Source organism: Puma concolor, unplaced genomic scaffold (genome assembly GCF_028749965.1).
Source record: "Puma concolor isolate L17-30 unplaced genomic scaffold, mPumCon1.1.hap2 unalloc_scaffold_36, whole genome shotgun sequence".
Taxonomy (NCBI): Eukaryota; Metazoa; Chordata; class Mammalia; order Carnivora; family Felidae; genus Puma; species Puma concolor.
The window spans coordinates 216,721-237,070 of NW_028240243.1; the positions used below are offsets into that span (position 1 = coordinate 216,721).

The 20,350-nt window shown below is 47.9% G+C and overlaps 1 protein-coding gene and 1 long non-coding RNA gene across 10 annotated transcripts in view; one reads left to right on the top strand and one right to left on the bottom strand.

The window, feature by feature from the left end:
- The window catches only part of LOC147571252 (uncharacterized), a 227,622-nt gene that overhangs the window by 183,453 nt on the left and 23,819 nt on the right, over window positions 1-20,350 (top strand). Inside the window, exon 2 of one of the 9 annotated variants that reach the window (XR_015247568.1) lies at window positions 12,686-13,500. The exons of 7 other annotated variants lie outside the window; for them this stretch is intronic. This is a non-coding gene — a long non-coding RNA (uncharacterized LOC147571252). Of the gene's footprint in view, window positions 1-12,540; window positions 12,659-12,685; window positions 13,501-20,350 lie in introns of all 9 variants that reach the window. One more of the 9 variants, XR_015247565.1, reaches the window with a different exon arrangement.
- LOC147571253 (leucine carboxyl methyltransferase 1-like) overlaps window positions 17,784-20,350 on the bottom strand; it is a 44,572-nt gene continuing 42,005 nt past the window's right edge. Inside the window, exon 8 of the mRNA XM_086696490.1 lies at window positions 17,784-18,135. Within this exon, the coding sequence (XP_086552616.1) occupies window positions 17,980-18,135 (156 nt within the window). The 3' untranslated portion in view covers window positions 17,784-17,979. The remainder of the gene's footprint in view (window positions 18,136-20,350) is intronic.

Here is a 20,350-nt window from a genome sequence, read left to right on the forward strand (position 1 = left end):
ATTATTCGTTGTGCTTTACGTATATGTCACATAATTTTGCAGTCAGATGCTCTACCCCTGAGCTATACCCCCTATTATGTAATTTTGGAGCGTAAAATATTTGAAAAGAAAAAAACACTGGAGCACTGCCTTATTTTCTAGCCAGGGGGAAGTTTTCGTTCTCATCTATGAATTTGAAAGTTTAATGTTATTTCTTTTGGAAAAGGGAATGAGAACTCCAAGTCAAAATAGGACCCTCTTTTTTAAAAAGTTTGAGTTAAGGGGGGTTAGATTATAATGTCCCTGCCTTTCCAGGGCCACAGTGATCTGAAGTGCCATTGCAAGTCCGCCCCCGTATTTGGACTGGGAGGTGTGCCTCATCTTCTGTTCTCTCAGACCGTATCCCTGGTCCTATCCCCATACCTACCGCCACACGGCTGATGACTTTCAACTTGATGTCTTTTTGGTTTATTTATTTATTTATTTATTTATTTATTTATTTATTTTGGGAGAGTGAGAGAGAGAGCGAGAGCAAGAGAGAGACAGAGGGAGCGCACACAAGCAGGGAAGGGTCAGAGAGAGAGGAAAAGAGAATCCCAAGCAGGCTCCACGCTGTGAGGGCGGAGCCTGACGCGAGGCTCAAACTCACAAACCGGGAGATCGTGACCTGAGCCGAGATCAAGAGTCAGATGCTTAACCGACTGAACCCCTCTGGGTGCTCCTTAATTTTATGTCTCTAGTCCTGGCATCTCTTCATCTCTAGATTGATCTTGGTCTTGAACTTCTCTATTTAAAAGTCCTGCTGAAATTCAGCTCATGAACTGCATCCTCAAATTGGCCTTCTTTCCCTGTATTCCTTAGGCCGTGGGTCAGCAACCTCTGGCCTGTAGGCCAAATCCTGCCCACTGCCTGTTTTGTGAAAAAGGGTTATTGGATCACAGCCACGCACTGCAGCAGCACAGTCAAGCAGATCTCACGGTGACTGTATGGCCCACGGAGCCCATGCTATTTACCGCCTGGCCCTTTGCAGGAAGAGTTTGTGGACACCCGCCCTGGCGCACCGAATGCCGGAACCGCGTCTCCTCTGTCACCTGCGATCCCCCTCTTTCTCCTCCATCTTCTTTATATCCAGGCTCTCCCTGCCATCTGGCAGCTCTGCCTCTGGACCGTCTCTGACTTGGTCTCTGCCTCTCGGTGGCCTCAGTTAGTTCAAGCTTGCGGGGTTTTTTCTTTCTTTTTCTTTCTTTTTTTTTTTTTTTTTAATGAAATGTACTGTCAAATTGGTTTCCATACAACACCCAGTGTTCATCCCAACAGGTGCCCTCCTCAAGGCCCATCACCCGCTTTTCTCTCCCCCGCCCCCATCAACTCTCAGTTTGTTCTCCGTATTTAAGTCTCTTATGGTTTGAACTGTTTTTTTTTTTTTTTAAACCTGGACTCACAATTGTCTTCCAACTGGCTTAGCTAGCTTGAGCTGGATTTTATCCATACGTGGGACATCTGGGCTTCCTCTTTGGTCTGACATGGCCAATCCAAATTTTAATGGTCATAGCTATTCCTCTCTAAATTATTTTCTTCTGATGAAATCATGACGTTCGTAGGACATTTTATGTCATCCTAGTATTGCTAAATTGTCTTCGAAACGATAGCGCTGTCATTGAGTTACGGTGCGGCAAATAATTTACACTGGATTGTATGTCACCGTGCGTGATATGATGAATGTCGTGTTTCACCGTCACGCTGTGCTGACTTGTAGATGCTGTCTTGTAAAAAATCTACCTATTTTAATTTTTTCTGTTAAGGTTGAAATGAATGTGTCCCATATTTGTATTTCTTGATGAGTTTTCTATATGTGTTATTTGGTCATTTAATTGCCAGTTGTCAATTTCGTTTTTTAATCACCAGTTTCGGTTCAACACCTGTCTGCTGAGAACCTGTCAAATGCTGGGGTTAAAAAGATAACGGATTCCTAGGAATTTGAGTGGGGAGAGAGACCTACACCAGATAATTTGAATACAGCCGGTTGTACTTATTCCAGCAGGCCTTAGGAAGTATGAATGCCACATCTTGATTTATTTATACATGACAAGGTAAACAAGTTCACTTTCTTCTCCTCAGGTACATCACGTAATGAGTGCAGTGACAGAATCTTGAGGGAACGCATTCACGACTAGGTACAGGTTTGATACAAGAGTCAGAAAATAAAGCGGATTCTGTTGAAAATCCGACCGACCCTGTGGATTATAGAAGAAACTGCTTTTGAATAGGAGGAGCCTCTTTGTAGCCAGTGACACGAAAACAATATCAAGTTCATCTCAGCTCTCCAGGTTTTAAGACTCGTGTCTGAAGTCTTGCTATTGCCTGTGAATTACAGCTTATTAATTACTTGCCTAGACTCCTTCCTTTTGATTGGTCCCAGCATGTTTCTCTCTGTCCTTTCTCACAGTTGTTGTTTTTAAGTGTCTTCCTTATCAGAGATACTTCGGCCTAGTTGTCCACTTGATCTCTCCATTCATGTTTCATTAGCAGTTTTTCTGTCATTTCTGAATGGGTTCGTTAAGTTTCTGCCTCCTAAAGAGTTTATAGTATAAGCGGTAGACTGAGTGACAAGGTACTCAAATGAAAATAAATGTTCAGAACTGCACAGAAATTCTCCTAAGCAATGACCAGCTCCATTTATAAGTCTACCAGCTTGGACTCCACGTGGTCTCTGGATACTTTGATGCATAGACAGGACTGGCCACTTGAACCCATGCGCATCTGTACCTTGGGGAAATACACCAAAGTACTTCTACTTCACTAGGTACGGTGGGTGCAGGATAGATGTAGCGTGGGCGCTGGCATGGGGTCGCTGAGACGTGCCCAGGGGTCCGTGAAGCCTTCTCTGACACGTGACACTTGAATAATCTTGAGAACAGGAAGGTAGGGGGTGATGGGTGGTAGAGGATTCCCAGGGAGAAGAAAAATTCCCGGGGGAAACCTAACCCACTGACCATTTTGTCCTTTAACTCCATGTTTTGTTTGTTTGCTTGTTTGTTTACTATAAATTGGAAAAAGGCGACACTATCTGATTGCTAGCAGTGGGAAAAGTCTGTCCAGCTCTTATTTTCCAATGAGGTAGTGAACTAATGGCTGTTTGTAGATCCATATGGTCTTAAGTCCAGAGCAATTGTGGTGTTTAAATTCACAAGCCTCTGGATGCATTTCCATCCAATAGATAGAGTAAGTTGGTTCTTAAAAGCTTTGAAGCTCTAAAATCAGGGGACTTAAGTGGCTCATAGTTAAGTAACCAGCTCTTGATTTCGGCTCAGGTCATGATCCCACGGTTCATGGGTTCGAGCCCCGTCCCGTGTCAGGCTCTGCGCTGATAGCTTGAAGCCTGCTTAGGATTCTCTCTCTCCCTCTCTCAACCCCTCCCCAACTTGTTCTCTCTCTCTTCTCTCAAAATAAATCAACATTAGTAAACAAGGTTTAAAACCAGTGTACCCTTATTTTCTTTGCTTAATAAACACTGACAGCCATCTTTCCCCAAAATAGACGGTTTTTCATTTTTTCTGCTAAGGTTGAAATGAATGTGTCCCATATTTGTATGGGAAAATCGGTGGAGGCATCATTTCTCACGGTGAAGCTTATCATTTCCTTAATTTGCATCATGCTTGTTCATCTCCTCTTAGAACCTTTTCACTCCTCTCACGGCTTTTACCTTCTTGGACACGCTAGGATGTGTAACGTTCCTCAAACAACCCCAAGGTGGCAGGACTAAAACACACGAACACCTGTGACCGTGGACGTCAACTTTTAGAGACGGGCAGTATCGATCGGCCTTTGTGCTCATCGGTGGAGGACCATTGTTCGAAAAGCTTCCGGGCCAGTTTTGGGGGATCGTGGTTTGAGGACCACTGCAGTAGAATTGGGGGAGCCCATATGTGCAGAAGGTTGAGGAAGCCAAGCTGGTGATTGAGGAGGTGTCCTGTGGTGGCAGGTGAGCCAGGACTGTGGAGGAAGGGGAAGGGACACGAGTGAAAGACGAGTCAGGAAGCAGGAAGCGATCGCAGCAGCCTGAGGGAGAGGTGATGGCCCCCAGAGCAGGACAATGGCGTGGGACTGACGTGAGAAACTATTTAGCACCATGGCTTTAGGGGCGAAGAAGGGAGGGGTTGGCGTGATTCGGGTTATGTCTGGATGTTATCTACTGAAATCGGTGACGCAGTGATTATTCGCTTTTCCATTCGTTTCAAATGCTTGTCTTTTTTGAACCATAGAATTCTCACACCTGCCTCGACTTTCTGTTGGCTTTGTTTTCATTGACACGTGGCTTCGGGTGGGTGTGTTTGTGCGCACCGACGCCACACTGTGCTAATAATAACTGTGGATGTGTAATGTGTTCTCACTCTGGCAGAGCTGGGCTCCTTTGGCTTTCCTTTTTCAGTTGCTGTCTCCCATTTCTGTGTAGAAGTGAATTTTGGTATCGTTTCTAGTTCCTAGAAAAATTCTATGATTGTGATTGGTCGAGAGCACATTCATCCATATATTTAGTGGGTCCCTGCTATGGGGTGGGTCCTGAGAACCCAAAAATAAGTAAATCCCAGGCATTGATGGCCTGGCATATCTGTGAACTAAACTTTGGGGAGGATTGATGTCCTTTCCCATGAGCCTGGCACATCTCTTTCTACACACAAAGGTTTTCTGTGCTTCCTGAGGGCTTTGTTGTCATAGGAAGAGTGCCTGATTAGTTCAGTTGGCAAACGTGAGTGGTGTTCATGTCTGTCTATATCTTTATGTACTAAATAAAGATGTGCTAAATTAGTCCTAGCTGATCATTGTTGTGACTTCCTTGAATTTCTACGTATGTATTATCTATGTTTTTATTTCTCCTTTTCCTTTTCTTTCAGCAATTTCTTTTTCATCCCTCATTTAATTGGTTAGCCTCGAAAATAATGTGTAGCTGTATAATTGTCTATAGCAATATTGTCTAAAGGGCGTGTGATTTCACCCTAATTAGGCATTCCAGAAATGTGGTAAGGTGGACTCGTGTTTAAATGCGAATGTCCTAATCTGAGTGGTGCTCAGTGGAAATCTACAAGCATTTTCCCTCTGCTTTTGGAGCCACACACCTTGTAGTGTGTCTGATGTTTGAGCCTTTGTTCCAAGGCTCAGTCATAAGATTGGCAGGCGTGTGGCTTAAAGGCAGAATACTGAATTGAGGTAGCCTAACCGTATGGAGAAAACAATCACAGTGCACTTGGACGGAGGAAGGAACTGGAAGAGAAATTTGAAATGCAGCCTATGTGGCAATAGGTTTTTATTTGTTTCGTCAGTTTTATTTTTTAAAAGGTTTTTATTTTTGAGAGAGAGAGAGAAAATGTGAGCAGGGGAGGGGCGCAGAGAGAGAGGGAGACACAGAATCCGAAGCAGGCTCCGGGCTCTGAGCTGTCAGCACAGAGCCCAACACGGGGCTCAAACCTACAAATCGCGAAATCGTGACAGGAGCTGACGTCGGATGCTTAATTGACTGAGCCACCCAGGCGCCCCGGCAATATATGTTAATATAACTTCTAAAGAAGTGATCAGCAGGTCACAGGGCAGTGGGCTTAACAGAGGGCAGCCTCTGACTCTTAGAACAGTCTTTAGGAATAGAAACCTTGCTCCCTGTAGATGTTACATGGAGGTTCTGACGGCCTCTTCCCCCCCCAAAAATCATCCACACGCACAGACTGGCAGAGAATTTCACGGACTCCACAGACCTCTTCAAGCCCACGGCCAAGAACCCCGGGCTAGTTCCTGGAGAGATGTGTAGTCACGGCCCCCACGCTAGAAACACATCTGTGGAGAAGCGCTGTTTACAGGTGTCTACCTCCGGTGTAGGTGGGTGGTGTTCCGCTGTTCTCCAGAACACACGCTTGACGTCTGTGAGAGCCTTCCCCAGAAAAGCTGAGATGGGATATTCTCCACGATGAGATCTGGCGATCACATGAAATTACTTTCCCTGAATAATCGGCTTCTTTTGATAGTCCGTTCCATAATGTTTTCAGAGCTTTTAGGTGAGGGCTTAAGAAAACGAAGACTCCTGTGGGGCAGCTGGAGTCTAGTAAAGAGTAACTGGACTTGAGTCCGTGTGGTCCCCCAGCTCTCTGTCTGACCTTGGCCGCCTGAGCCTCCCAGCTGCGCTCCCACGCTGGTGAGACGGGGCTCCTGCTACCACCTGGGAACCGGCCCTGGGAGATTTAAGAAGGCGGCATGAGGTAAGGAGGCGTCAGAAGACAGGGAGGAAACAGTATGAAACAACAGGTTAGCACTGGAAAAAGTAGGCGGGTTAGATTGTACCTCACCATTAGGGGCCAAAGTCGATTCCAAATGGATGAAGAGTTTCAAGTGAAAACCCAGAACCACAGAACGGAGGAAAAGATGGAAAGTTCTTCACGCTCTGGCAGAAAAGTACAGAGAATGAACAATAAAAGATAACCACGCAAATAAAACCACCATTATAAACTTAACCACGCAAGAATTAAACTTCTGTCTGCCTATCTCATAATTAAAATTATGGCCAATGACTAGGTGGAAACAGGAGCAGCCACAACGGAGCATTAAGATCTTTAATGTATAAAGCTGTGTTATCGATCAGTTGAAAGAAGTGCACGACGGGGGCACCCGGGTGGCTCAGTTGGTCGAGCGTCTGACTCTTGATTTCAGCTCAGGTCATGATCCCAAGGTCATGGGATCAAGTCCCATGTTGGGCCCCACACTGAGCATGGAACCTGCTTAAGATTCTCTCTCTCTCTCTCTCTCTCTCTCTCTCTCTCTCTCTCTCTCTTCCTCCCTCCCTCCCTCCCTCCCTCCCTCCCTCCCTCCCTCCCTCTGCTCTCTATCTCTTTCCCTCTGCCCCTCTCCTGCACTAACCTGTCTCTCTCTCTCTCTCTCTCTCACTCACTCACTCAAAAAAGCACACTATAGTGAGCAAATGCCATGAACAGAATGCTCACAGATGAAATACAGATGACCAGTAAGTACATAAGACTCATTTCAAAATTGTAACTAACCGAAGAAACCCAAAGCTCTGAGACTGCATTTTTCACTTACTAAACTGGCACAGCTCAAAATGATGATATGTTGCTGTCTCGGGAGAACTGACGAAGGCCGTCATACAGCCATACACAGGTGGGAATATAAACTGGCATTCCTTTCCAGAAAGAAATGTGCCTTGGCGTTTTAAGAACCATTTCTAAAATTGGAACCCAAATCGTCCACCTCGTCCTCCAGTCTCTTGTCTTTTTGGATTCCTTTCCTGAACAGTCCCCCTCTGTGCTTTGCTGGGTCCCTTTCCTTCTCTGACCTCAGTCAGTCACAGAGGGTGTCTTTCACATCCCTTCCAGCCGTCTGTCCAGCCGGCCTCTTTCCTTCACCTGTTGCGCAGAGCCACAGCCAGGCTCGTTCATCTGGGGCTTCTTCGCGCCTGTACCTGGGATGCAGGGCGTGGTCCAGAAAGATCGTCTCATGTGGAGGGTCAGGCCGGCCCAACTGTCACGGCCTCCAAGCTCAGCTGGGCTTTAAAGACTGCCTTCCAGCCCTTGGCGCAGTTTCCCGTCCCGTTTTCCTAAGCCTTGTTGCCAGACTCTTACTTCCCTCAAACCTACTCCACCCCTTCTGCAGACACACCCACTCTCCTGGGATGGACGACCTGCCTCCCAGTTCCCAGAGAAGACCTGCTGCCGCCACCTTCCCTGCCCTCAAGGTCATTACCTCCCGCACGCACACCGCTCCCCCCCCCTCCCCGGGGGCTTCCCTCCTCGGCCTTCCTCTGGCCACTCTGCATTTCCAGCTTCCCTCTCTCCACTGGCTCTTTTCTGCCACTCGCGATGTTCAGGTTTGCGACAGCTCGCGTCTCTCTTCACGTGGCTTTGCTTCTCTGTCTGCGCTCGGCGCCCTGCGTCTTGGCTCCCGGGAGCCACCGCCCTCACACCTTCCTGCCCTCCCTGCCACACTCTGCATTCTCGGCCGGTCCTTCATCCTTGCTCTGGTGGCCCACACTCCCAGCTTCTTGGGCTTCTTCCCCGGCCTCCCTGCTGCTCTCTGCTCTTGGGCTGCTCTTGCGCTGCGTTGCCCCTAAGGCTTCTGTGCTTAGCCTTCGTCTTCTCCCCACATCTGCGTTCCGAGCAAACTCCCCCAAAGCAGTGCTTTTTGCTGCTCCTGCTAACACGCTCTGAGTTTCCTTTCCGGGCGCCTCCGCTGTGCTTCGGAACCTCATAGCAAGAAACACACCGGACGTCGCCACTGCACGCTCAATCGACCCCTTAAATCCGGCATTTCCGGAGCTGACCGTGTTGACCCCAACCTCAGAGGCTCCCAGACTTTCTCTGGAGTTGAAGAGCCTCGCTGTCTAGCCGGTCACTCAGCGTGGAAACATGGTGGCCGTTCTAGGGGATTCCTTCTCCCTCTCCATCCACGCCACGTCACGAAGTCCTGCGTGTTGTATCTTTGTAATAGCTCTCTGTCGCCTCCCCTCCTTATCCGCTGCTTTTGGGCGGGGGGGTGGGGGGGGCTCCTTATTCTCACTTGGATCTCCCATTCTCCCTCCGGTCTCTTCATTCTCAACTCCTCAGTTTCCCTGCGCACCAGTGTGTCTTCCCTCCCCAGCCCTCCACGCACCTTCCACACTGTTGCCAGGAGGATCCTTCCAAAGAAAATAATTGTAACACTGCTAGCTTATGTGTGTTTGGGTGCTTACCATCTGCCAGGCCTTTTCCCAAGCGCTAGTCTTGTGTTGACTCATTTAATACCAAAATCAGTGCTGTATTATCCCCTTTTACAGGTGAGAAAACAGAGGCCCAGAGAGCTTCAGTTAAGTTGTCCCAGGTCACAGAACCAGCAAGTCTGTCTGCAGAGTCTACACTCTCAGCCACTTAACGTCATAACAACAAAAACCACATTTTGAGCTTTCTAGGAATTAGCTCGTTGCGTGTATCCTCTCTTTTAATCCACTCAGCTCTGGAAGTTGGAAATTCTTAACGTCTCCGCTTTTCGGACGAGGAAACAGGGGCACGGAGACATGAAGTAACCCGCTCATACTTACACGGCTTGTAGGCGGTGGACGGGGCTTTGACCCGCAGCAGATGTGCTCTGGGCTGTCAGTCTTAGCCACCTCACCCGCCCACAAGGGGCCAGCACCTTCTGAACTCACACTTTCAGGAGTATTTTTCTGTTCTTCTGGGTTGTGGGTGGCAAAGGAGGTATACTTGTGTGAGATGTTCATGCTACTAAGAGTGTGATGAGAAAAGACCAGCGCCTGTTCAAGTGATATCCAGATGGAATGGGACGCTTTGCCCAGTAATGCCATTGAATTTCCTGTGCCAGTTGAACATGCTTCATTCTGTTTTTCCCTCCTGCCTTTGTAGGCGTTGACCGTATGATTTGGGATTTTTCATAAATCCTTAGGAATACAACTACCATAGTAGTATGTTATAGCACAACAGCTTGTCTCCACCAGTAGGCTCCTGAAATTATCCAGGGTAGGAAAATTCTCTCGTGAACTTAAGACATTATGGGAGACATTTTCGTTTCAGGTGACCTGGTGAACACGTGTGTGTTTCTTCTCTCTCATTACAGTCCACTGAAATGTTAGGTATTTTAAAAAAAAAAAAAATCTGGGAATTAGAAAAGATGGTACTAAAAGCCATTCAGAAAAAGTCCCAGATGACTGATTCAGAAGCAGCCCTGGGGCTGTTTTATTTGTTCGCTCCTTGTCCAAGGCAGGACAATAGGATGTAAGAAAATCCTCAGAAAGGCTCGTACATCCATTTAAAAACAAAAACAAAAACAAGCTACTGAGAAAAAGGTACAGAGTTCTTGGCAATTAAAAAATCTGTCACCAGTTCATAAAAAGTCCTAGGACACTAAGCAAAGAAACGGTCTTTGGAAAAGCAGTGAAGCGAGTTTCTGTGTTCTTTCATTTCTCAGGATATAGGACTCCCCCAAATGGACATCGTCGGGAATAGCACTCCTAAAACAGGCCATTTCACAGTCAGAGGAGCGTCCCTCCTCTTCGTGCAAGCGTCCCGTCCTATTAATGTGACTAAGTCACGTTGACGATCACACGAAAAGACTGCTGTCTTTTAGCCTTCCTGGCAGCCCTAAAGATTTTTTTTTTTTTTATCCCAGTGGTTCTTAACCGGAAGTAGTTTTGCCATCCTCCTCGCCCCCTGATCTGGCAGTGTCTCCAGATGGTTGTGCTTGTCCCTGCTGGGGAGAGGGGGACACGTTGCCACTGGGTTTTAAGCGTGTAAGGGCCAGGGATGCTGTTAACATTCTACAGTGTTCTGGACAGCCCACAGGAAGGAATTATTTAGACCAAAATGTCAAAAGTGTCAAGGCTGGGAAATAGTGAACTGTAAATTGCCAAGCCGACTTGCAACCAGAACTTTTCCTTAATCTCCCAAGATGTCAGAGACCTAAGAAGTTAAAAGCTGCAAGCTGAAAGTTGGCAGTCTTCTCTTTATGCTAAACTATCCTAATACTTTACTAGAAAGTAGATAAATCTCCAACAAACACTTCTTGTGCCTGATGTGCCCGCACAGTGAAGCTCAAGGCGTGACATCAAGAATAACATTTAGCCTGGGGGAAAAAAAAACATCCGTAGTTGGACTGTTTGGTACATCCTTCTGTCGTCACTGTCAGTCTGTCTGGTTCTCTTTCCCAGGGTGCCTGGGTGCAGTCTCACAGCCCTCCTTTGACCGGGACTGCAGACAGCCATGACGAGTCAGTGCTGGCATCATTCCTTCCCTAAGAGCTATCCCCGCCCAGACTGGTCCAGTATAGATGGCAGATGCCTAAATTCTTTCCTTCTCCGCCTCCCTCTCCCTCCCCTCCGCACGACCGTGCCGTGGTGAGGTCTTCAGGAGATGAGATCTCTTTAACCTTTGTCTCTTTGATACATGTCATTATTTTAGGGTTGCCTGGCTGGCTCAGTTGGTAGAGCACGCGACTCTTGATCTTGGGGTCGTGAGTTCGAGCCCCACGTCGGCTGTAGAGATTACTTACAAAAACGTTACTAGTTTTGTCTTCATCTTTGAAATATTGGCATTTGGTGTGCAATTGCAGGTTGACTGGTTTGTTTGTTTTTTCTTCCTTTAGCACTTTAAAATGCCACTCTGTTGTCACTTGGTCCTAGTGTTTCTGATGATGAGTCAGCCGTCGTTCCTGTGTCGCTCCCCTGCACGTTAAGTGCCTCTTTTTTTTTTTTTTTTTTTTTTCTGTCTGCCTTCAAGATTTTCTCTTTGTCTTTCTCAACACTTCAACCTTGATCCTTTTAGGTGTGTCGTTCTCTGTGTTTATCCTGCTTGGAGTTCTTGGAGTTCTGAATAAGTGGATTGGTATTGTTCATTAAATTTGGATACTTCCCAGCCACTGGGTATTCAGTAGTTCTCTGCCCCACTGTTCTTGGATATCGTTCCAATTTTCTTCCTCTCTGTATTTTCATTTGGGTCATTTTAAAAATTTTTTTTTTAATGTTTTTATTTATCTTCGAGAGAGACAGAGCGCGAGCGGGGAAGCGACAGAGAGAGAGACAGAGACAGAGAGAGACAGAGGGAAACACAGAATCCGAAGCGGGCTTCAGGCTCCGAGCTGTCAGCACGGAGCCCGATGCGGGGCTCAAACCCACAAACTGTGAGATCATGACCTGAGCCAAAGTCAGACGCTTAACTGGCTTGAGACACCCGGGTGCCCCTCGTTTGGATCATTTCTTTCAACTTCCAAACCTCTGATGAAACCCCTCATCTACTCATTCGTTCGGCCCGCCTTTTTCACTAGATGCTCTAAGGTACTTACTGTAATTAAGTCCCTGCAAAATAATTCCAACATCTTGGCCGTCTTTGGATCTAGTTCCATTGACTGCGTGTCCTGATAATGCATCGTTTCTGTTTTTCTCCTGTGGTGAGTTTTGACGGGATGCTAGCCACGTGTCGACGCTGAGAGTGCCACACCTCTTGTGTCAGGCTGTTCGTGCAGGCACTCAGCTCTGCTAGTCTGTTGTTGCAGGAGTCTGGGCTCTGCTGTGGCTCTGGGCGCATTCAGTTCGCCACAGGCTTCCGCTTATTTGAGGGTCGGATGAAAATGTCTCCTTTGGCAGCTCTTGTTTATCTCAGTTGTCCTGCCTTACCCCCAAACTTAGTAGGACTTGTGTGCCTGCCTCAGGAGAGCTAGAACTCTCCTCAGCTCTCGTGCCCTCCCTACGGTAGTGGCCCAGTGCCCGATACTCATTTTGAGGTGCAGAGGCCGGCAGGGACCGCTCCTCCTCTCGGTCGTTCCCACCGCTCTTCGGCAGGCTCTGCCTGTCTGAGCCTCGGATGGTCCCAGGGTCGGGGGTGTCGTCAGCTGTCCCTTGCCCTCCTTCCGTGGTGGGCGGCCCTGACCTCCCGCTCCCCCTCAGACTCCAGCAGGCCCCACACACCCAAGCCTGAGGGGTTCCGGGGCCCACGGTTCTCCCACCCCCGTTATCGCCTTGCGTGTGTTCTTCCCGCGCGCTCTTTCCCACGTCCGTCCTCACTGCCTTCACGTACCCTTCCTCAGCACCCAAGCTTCTAAATCCAGCTCACGGAGTAGGTCTCAAGAGCCATCACCAGTTTCAGAAAACCTTCCTGCTGTCTCAGGCCTGCATCAGATGCCCTCCCATCACTTCTAACCTTTGGTAAGTTATCATCATCTCTGCGTCTAGGTTTCTCATCTCCAGAATGGGTATGGTGATAGCATCGATGGCTTAGTTATCTTGAGGATTCAGTGAGTCCACACGTGCAAAGCACTCGGAACACAGAGGCGAAGAACGGGATCTCGGGGGCAAAACTGCCCAGACTCAGCGCCCTCCCGTGAAACCTGGAGCAGGTCACGTCACTTTTCAGTGCCTCCGTTTCCTCCTACCTAACGTGGAGGTAACGATACTTACCCCCTGGATGTTACCGCCAATGTCAAGGGGGTTAACGCTTACGAGGCACCTGGACCAGTGCCAAGCGCATAGTATGAGCTCAGTAAACGTTAGTTAGCTGTGATGGTGGAGACGACAGCCCTCTCCTCTCGGAGGCCCTGTGCCTCACTCACTGCGCTGGAGCATAATCGCTTACTTTCCTTGACAGCCCTTGCGCCCAGTCAGCGCAGGGGCCGTGACTCTTACTCGCGATGGCTCATGGAAGGGACTCCAACACATATTTGCTCAGTGACTAACTGAGTGAAAAGGTTAGCGGCAAAGTATGCATGACACCCTGTGGGGTCGAATGCAGCGATGGGCCGTACTGTTCCACTCAGGGACCATTTCATCATTCTGAATATCCTTTGGGGGAAAAGCCTCTTTTTCAGGGTAAAAAAAAAAACACCTCGCGTTCTGTTTTGAGTCATCAATAGCGTCCTTCCCTCCATCAAGCCACGGTGTCGGAACACTCTTTTCTTTGACCTTTAAAAAAGGGCAAGTGAAGATTTATGGTGTTGTCCACCCAGAATCTCGCCGTCATCCAGCAAAAGAGCCTCACCCCAGTTTTCCAGGTGAACATTTTTTCCCTTCATTTTCTGCACCACGCTGATCATGGAACTTTCTGGGCTACGTCCGCATTGTGTTCTCCTCCTAGACACTTAGGGGATCCACAGTTATTCCAAATTCTCTGCCTTGCATGCCTTGAAAAATCTGTAGCATTTATTGTTGTTTATACAGATACGACCGTACATTTGCAAAGCACAGCTTTGAAGGTTTCAAATATTCTCTTTTCTCACAAACATTCTGTTTTGTTGCAATCTCTTAAAAGTTGCATGAGATGGTTGATGCAAACGTAAATAAAGTGAGGTACAGGAATGTCACGAGTTGTATTTTTAGAGCCTAAGGTTAGTTTGTGGTGGAGCCGGGACCAGAATCTGGCGTGAAAACAAATGAGGAGAGAGTCCGCTTTGGTCAGGGACCTTAAAACTGCTCTTCCTGAGGGTCCAAAGGCTTCGGTTCCCATGTCATTTATTTAACGGGTGGCTGCCCCAGTTTCCACACCCGTGAGCTAGGGATAAAAATTGCCCCATAAGGGTACGTGTAAGAGAATAAAATGAAATAATTATGCAAAAGCGCTTTCATAACAGAGAGGAATGTACGAATGCAAGCTTAATCTAGTACTGGAAAGCTGGTTGATTACCTGAGTTATGTCCATGAATTCTAGCTTCTATTCTGATTTATTTCCTGATCAGAGAGACCTCCACATTTTAGAGGTTTTCCTTGAACTTTTTAAAGCGTTTTTCAAGTTGATGGTTTATAGTCGGTGAGTCAGTCCTACCATTTCTTTTAAAATAGCAGCATGGCATCGGCCCAGATCAGACTGGGAGGGCTTCCTGCCTGTGTTCTTGTTCACTCCCTGAATAACTGCAGAGGCCTTCAAATGCTCTCCTACCTTTGGCCTGTCCTCCAGGGTCAGAATTTTCATTCTGAAACTCAAATCTGATGCCACTCCAGGACAGAGAAACCATCAATGGCTCCCTGTTGCCCCTTAGTTCCTGGTTCTTGGTTCTTTTCAGCCAGGCCCCCCTCTCCTCTTCTTCTGTGCCCTAGTGTAGGACCCTTTGCGCATTCCCTCTCCCATACTGTTGGGGTCTGCTTAGACTGCTTCCCTGTAAAGCCTTTCCTGGCCGCACAATCCATTCTGCTGCTCTGCTCCCAGAAACTCGGAACAAAGTTGGTTCTTTACATTTCTGTCTTTCCTTTTAGCTCCCAAGGGTGGGGACTGCGGCTCATTTCTCTCCTTCTAGCCTCCCCAGTGCTTGACATTTAGAGAGGGCTCCACGAATACCGGCTGAATGAATGAAGATCTACACATCTCATAGCAAGGTCATCCTAAGATGGTTTCTGTCCAGAGAGTTCTTTGGCCCTCTGGGAAGGCACACCTGAGAACCACCAGGGCTGGCATTTGTATAGCCTCATTCCCAGCGGCGTCAGGCACAGAGGACTGAGACGTTGATCCTTCGATGAAGGGTTTTTGCTAACTCACCACATACTAGGTCTCTGAGTTTCTGTGCGTTACGTGCCTGTGATTCTCTTTGGGGGCCTCCAGCCCACGCAGTGTGACCACAACCAACTCTTTGTTGTAGCTGAACGGGCTGCCCGCTTCTGTTGTGGTTTTATCTTTGTGTGGCCTGCACTCGGCCGTAACTTCTGGGAGAAGCTAGAACGCTTGGTCACTGCAGAAGCCTTCCACAGATAAGACTTAGCTTGGGAGTTATCTGAAGGTGGCGGTCATCTGTCGTACTGCTCCGGACAGCTGACGCTCCGTGAACCCTCACCCGGGACCACATTAATGAGCCGAAGGAGATGAATGGCGTCGCTAAACGATCACTGTGGTGGTGGCATTATTATGACCATCGTTCCCATTTGACTGTGGAAGGCATGGGCACTCATATTTGCAGCGACCAAGCAGCAGCACTGGGACTCCCAAGTCAGATCTGTCTGACCCCAGAGCCCTGACTCGGCTCGTACCGCATTCCGTCTCCTTCTTTGCCTGCGGTGAACCTTAAGAGTCCGCCAGCCCTCGGGTTCTTATCACTCAGCCTGCAAAGGCAGGAGCGTGAGCTCGGTTGTGAGTCACACACAGACCCCGTTCCAGGCAGTACTGACCCAGCAAGGGTGCGGCCGCGGCCCGTTCTCTGGGAGCACCTCTGTTTTTGCTACTCCCAGCCATTTACTGCCGGACCCTCTTTCTGTCGCGTCCTGGTGATTACCGCGCCACCTGCCAGCTTCGGTCCTCTGACCCTCCTCCCTCAGGGGTTCTCAACCCTCGCCGTACTTTGGAATGGCCGGGGAAGCTTTACGACAGAATGCCCTGCCCTACCCCCAGAGGTTCCATTCGGTCATTCCGGCTTGGGGTCCGGGTATTAATCTTTCTGAAACCACCTTGGGATGTCGTAGAACTCGCACATTTTAAGTGCAACACTCGGTGATTTCTTTCTTTCTTTTCCTTTTTTAATGTTTATGTTTATTTTTGAGACAGAGAGAGAGAGACAGACAGACAGACAGCGTGCAAGCAGGGGAGGAACAGAGAGACAGGAAGACACAGAATCCGAAGCAGGCTCCAGGCTCTGAGCTGTCGGCATGGAGCCTGATGTGGGGCTTGAGCTCACGAACTGCGAGATCATGACCTGAGCCGAACGCAGTCAGACGCTTAACTGACTGAGCCACCCAGGCGCCCCCAAAACTCAGTGATTTCTTAGCAAACCGACAGCATCGTGTGACCGTCACCACAGTCTGATTTTACAAAAGTTCTCTCACCCCGATGAGATCCCTTAGGCCATTTTAGAGTCAGTGCTCAGTTCCACCCCTGCCCTCAGTTAACACTAATCTGCTTCCTGCCTCTGTAGATTTGCTTTTTCTGGCCATTTCATACAAATGGAATCATCTGGGGGTGGCTGGGTGGCTCAGTCAGTTAAACTTCAACTTTGGCTCGGGTCACGCTCTCATCGTTAGTGAGATCGAGCCCCGCGTCCGGCTCTGTGCTGACAGATCGGAGCCTGGAGCCTGCTTCGGATCCTGTGTCTCCCTCTCTCTCTGCCCCTCCCCTGCTCGTGTTCTGTCTCTCTGTCTCTCAAAAATAAATATTAAAAAAAAAAAAAAAATGGAATCACCTGTAGTATTTTTAAAGCCCCCAGGATTATAATGTGTAGCTATGGTTGAGAATCGCTGTTACCTCTTGGATTTTTCTTTTTTTTTTTTTTACTACCGTTGCCTAGATTCACAGTGGCTCAGAGAAATCAATAGGCGCCTACAAGGGCTGCCTTTTAGATAAGCCGTAAGCGTAATGAGCACTTCAGATAAGCCGTAAGCCCAGCGGGTCCTGGACTGAGAGCTTAATGATCATTTATAACCCGCTTTTTATGGAAACGTGCTTTTCAAAGTCCAGATGTGCTGACTTAGGGAGAAGCATTTGGAAGAGAGCTTGCACAACCTGTCTTAAGATGCGGAGTGCCTCCCTGCCGGTGGCCACGGCACTGAGTCAGAGCCGAGCCCTGAATTCGTGTGGCCTTGCCTTTGGCACTTCTGCTTTACATTTTTTTGTGTATGGCCTTTCGCCTCCGCCTGACTTCTTGCCCGGCTGTGGCAGTAAACTGAATCCCCCATCCCAGAACCGCCCCCCTCCCCGATAGGATTTAGCTCCACATGCTTTGTCCGCGTTGAGATCCTTTACAAAATAGGTCTCACATATTTCTGCCTGCTTCAGTACATTTTGAAACCTCAAACTCAGCTGCCCTCAGGCCCAAGCAGGTTTACTATCTAAATGACTCCCCTGGGGAGACCACCGCAGGGACTTGCACAGTGTCCCCGGCAGCGAGCTTCCTTCCGACTTTGCCACGAGCAGAAATTGTTGGTGGAGCACATGGTTACAGCAGGGACAGCAAATAGATTCCATTTCGTGTGCCAGAGGGGGAAAAAGGCCAGCTGACCAAACAAAAAGCTGTGGGATAAGCTTACGTGCGTAGGAAGACAATAAAACCCAATTCCGTTTATCTGAGAATATAACCTTTCATCTTATTGACTGGAATTCAAATAATAATAATAATACAGAGATTCAGTTAAGAGCCATCAGGGTTTTGTTATCGTTGTTTAAGGTAAAAAGTAAACGGTATTAATCTTAGGAAAGCTATAAACATGAAGGCAATTATGTACGTAGGTATATGTGTTAGGTATATACAAATAGGTATTAGGTATATTTCACCCATCCTATTACCAGAATACTTTGATCATTTTCCCTCTGAAAACTACCCTTTTCCTTTTCAGTGTTATGCAGGGGTCTTCTGTTTTTCTTTTCCCATACTTTCCCTTTAGAAGTCTATAAACCCTCTTTTAAGTCTTTTAAAACTACTTTTGGAATGTGTAACAAATTGTTTCATTTTTATAAAGTGTCATAGGGTTCCTTTACTTTTAAAATCCAGTTAGGTAGACTTCAGATCACTGCCCAGAAATTTAAGAAGACCGCTAATCTAATGAGACAGAACAGGAAAAAGTCACCCAGTAGTTCCCTGGCTCACTGTGAAATCAGACGAGTGTGTCCAGACTGGGCACAGAGGCTCAAGTGGGTTTTGTAAAGGCTTGTACCAGGAGAGGACAGCGTTGCTCAAAATCTGGTTCCCGGCAGAATGCATCTGGCCGCTGTCATTTCCCTGCAAATATAAATTTCATTGCAGTCGGTGACCGTGTATGTCTTTGCCCTGTAGACCGTATTGAGACGCCTCAATTGATGGGTCATAGTTTATATTCTTTCTCAAACATGCACTTAAATATTTGCAGGTAACCAGCATTTCAAATCAGTTTATTAAAAATTCTCTCCGTGTCTCACTTTTTTTTTTTTTTTTTTTTGGATACACCCAAGTGATGGTTGAAGTGAAAAACCAACAGAATTATGAACTCTCGTGTGGCTTGGTCAACCAAAGCCGTCAACACCAGAATCTTGGGGCAGTGGGAAGGCACTGATGTTTGAAGTTCGTGTTGGCTCTCGGGGCCGTGTGTTTGCCATCCCTGGGGAGAGAGGGACTGAGTGGTAAAAGGTGAGCTTTTGCTCTCGGGCTGAGAGTGGCTCAGAGCTGGTGAAATCCCGAAAAGCTAGCGGCGCCGCTTGCCTTCAGAAGAGCAAGTTGGGAACGCGCAGACATCCCCCTTCAAAGTAAGAAGAATTGGGAGTGATTAGAAAAGATCAAAGCTTCTTGGGAAACCACACTGAACCGGTACACAGATCAGAGGTCAGCAAACTATGCAGTTTTAAGTGTTTGGGAAAAAAATCAGGAGAATATTTTGTGACCTAGGAAAGTTATGTGAACTCACATTTCAGCGGCCAGAAGTCACGGTTATTGGAACATGGCCAGGTCCATTCGTCTGTATGTTGTCTGTGACAACCTCTGTGTCTCAGTGGCAGAGCGGAGTAGTTGCAGCAGCAATGGTGTGGCCTGCAAGCCCGAAATATTTACGATCTGGCCTTTCCGGAGAAAGTTTGCCGACGCCTGACCCAGGCAGTGGTATTTATTTAGAACTTGTCCTGACATTGGTGTGTCGGTAAGCATTGGGAAGAGAACAATAGTTAACAATATTTCAGTGGGTTTTGGGGTGGGGAGTGGGTGGAGGTGGGTAGGGGGAGGAGAGACATCACGTCTGATTTCCGCCTGTCACCAACGTCCCCAGCATCGGGCTGCGCCTCACATTTGGACTGTATCATCAGAGTCAGCCGCCCCCGTTCATTTTAGCGGCAGCTTCTCAAACATGAGGCGGGACTTCGGAGAAGGCCGGCTACACGCCTCCGGACCGGCTTCACGTACCAGTCCTCAAAGTGACTCCAGAAAGCCTCCTTGTGAGGTTTGCACCACACCCCGTGAGGATCACTGGTGTGCAGCCGGGGTTGGCACCCTGGTTGGTAGGCAGCCAGAGAGTAAATATTTTGAGCTCCACAGGCCGTCTGGTCTCTGTCGCAGTAACGCCACCCTGCCGTTGTGGTGTGAAAGCAGCCATAGATGATGCAGAAACGTATCAGCCTGGCTGTGCTCCAGTCACACTTGATTTGTGCACACCGAAACTTGAATTTCGTAGCATCCTTGCGCATCGTACGTATGTTCCTCTTTGGAGTTTCTTTCCCCCACCCCCAACCATTTTAAAGTAACAACCATTAGCTTGCCATACAGAAATAGGCAGTGAGCTAGATTGGATCTGTGGGCCATAGTTCGCTGACCCCTGGTAATATGGGTAGTTTACTTGCTGTATTTCTTTCTTTCATTAAAAAAAAACAAAACAAAAAACATTAGCTTGGGAAGGCACTATCATGTTTTAATTTTAGTCGCTGTGGATTTTACTGTGGAAGGCAATTCTACGCACACGTCTGCTTTTCTGCCTACTGCTATTGGATTTTTTTCTTGCTACCTCTGTTGAAATCTAGAAAGACCTTTTTTTCAAACCATTCTCTATTGTTGGGACAGCCATTTGCTTTTTCGTTAATGCATTCAGTGTGTATTTACGAAGCACCCACAACGGTGTGGCAGGCAGGTGGCCATGGCAAGCCGGGTGCTCCGGGGAAGGGGGGGGGCAGTGATGGCCGAGATAGACTTGGTCTCTGCCCCCGTGGATCTCTCTGGCTCGCAGGGAAGAGGTCAGTCATGCACAGTGCTTGGCAGATCACAGCATGCACTGAAGGTGTGGACTTGAGCATTTATTTCCACGGTCCCATGATACGTGCGTTATGCAGGTGGACGCGGCCCACGTGCAGTAAGTAGTCTGTATCCTGGGAAACAGGGTGGTGTTTCACATTAGTGGCGTTGGGCATTTGAGTGTACCGATGGCAGAAACTTCTCCAGAAATCAGTCCACAATTAGAGTTGGAAATTGTCACGCCAGTTGG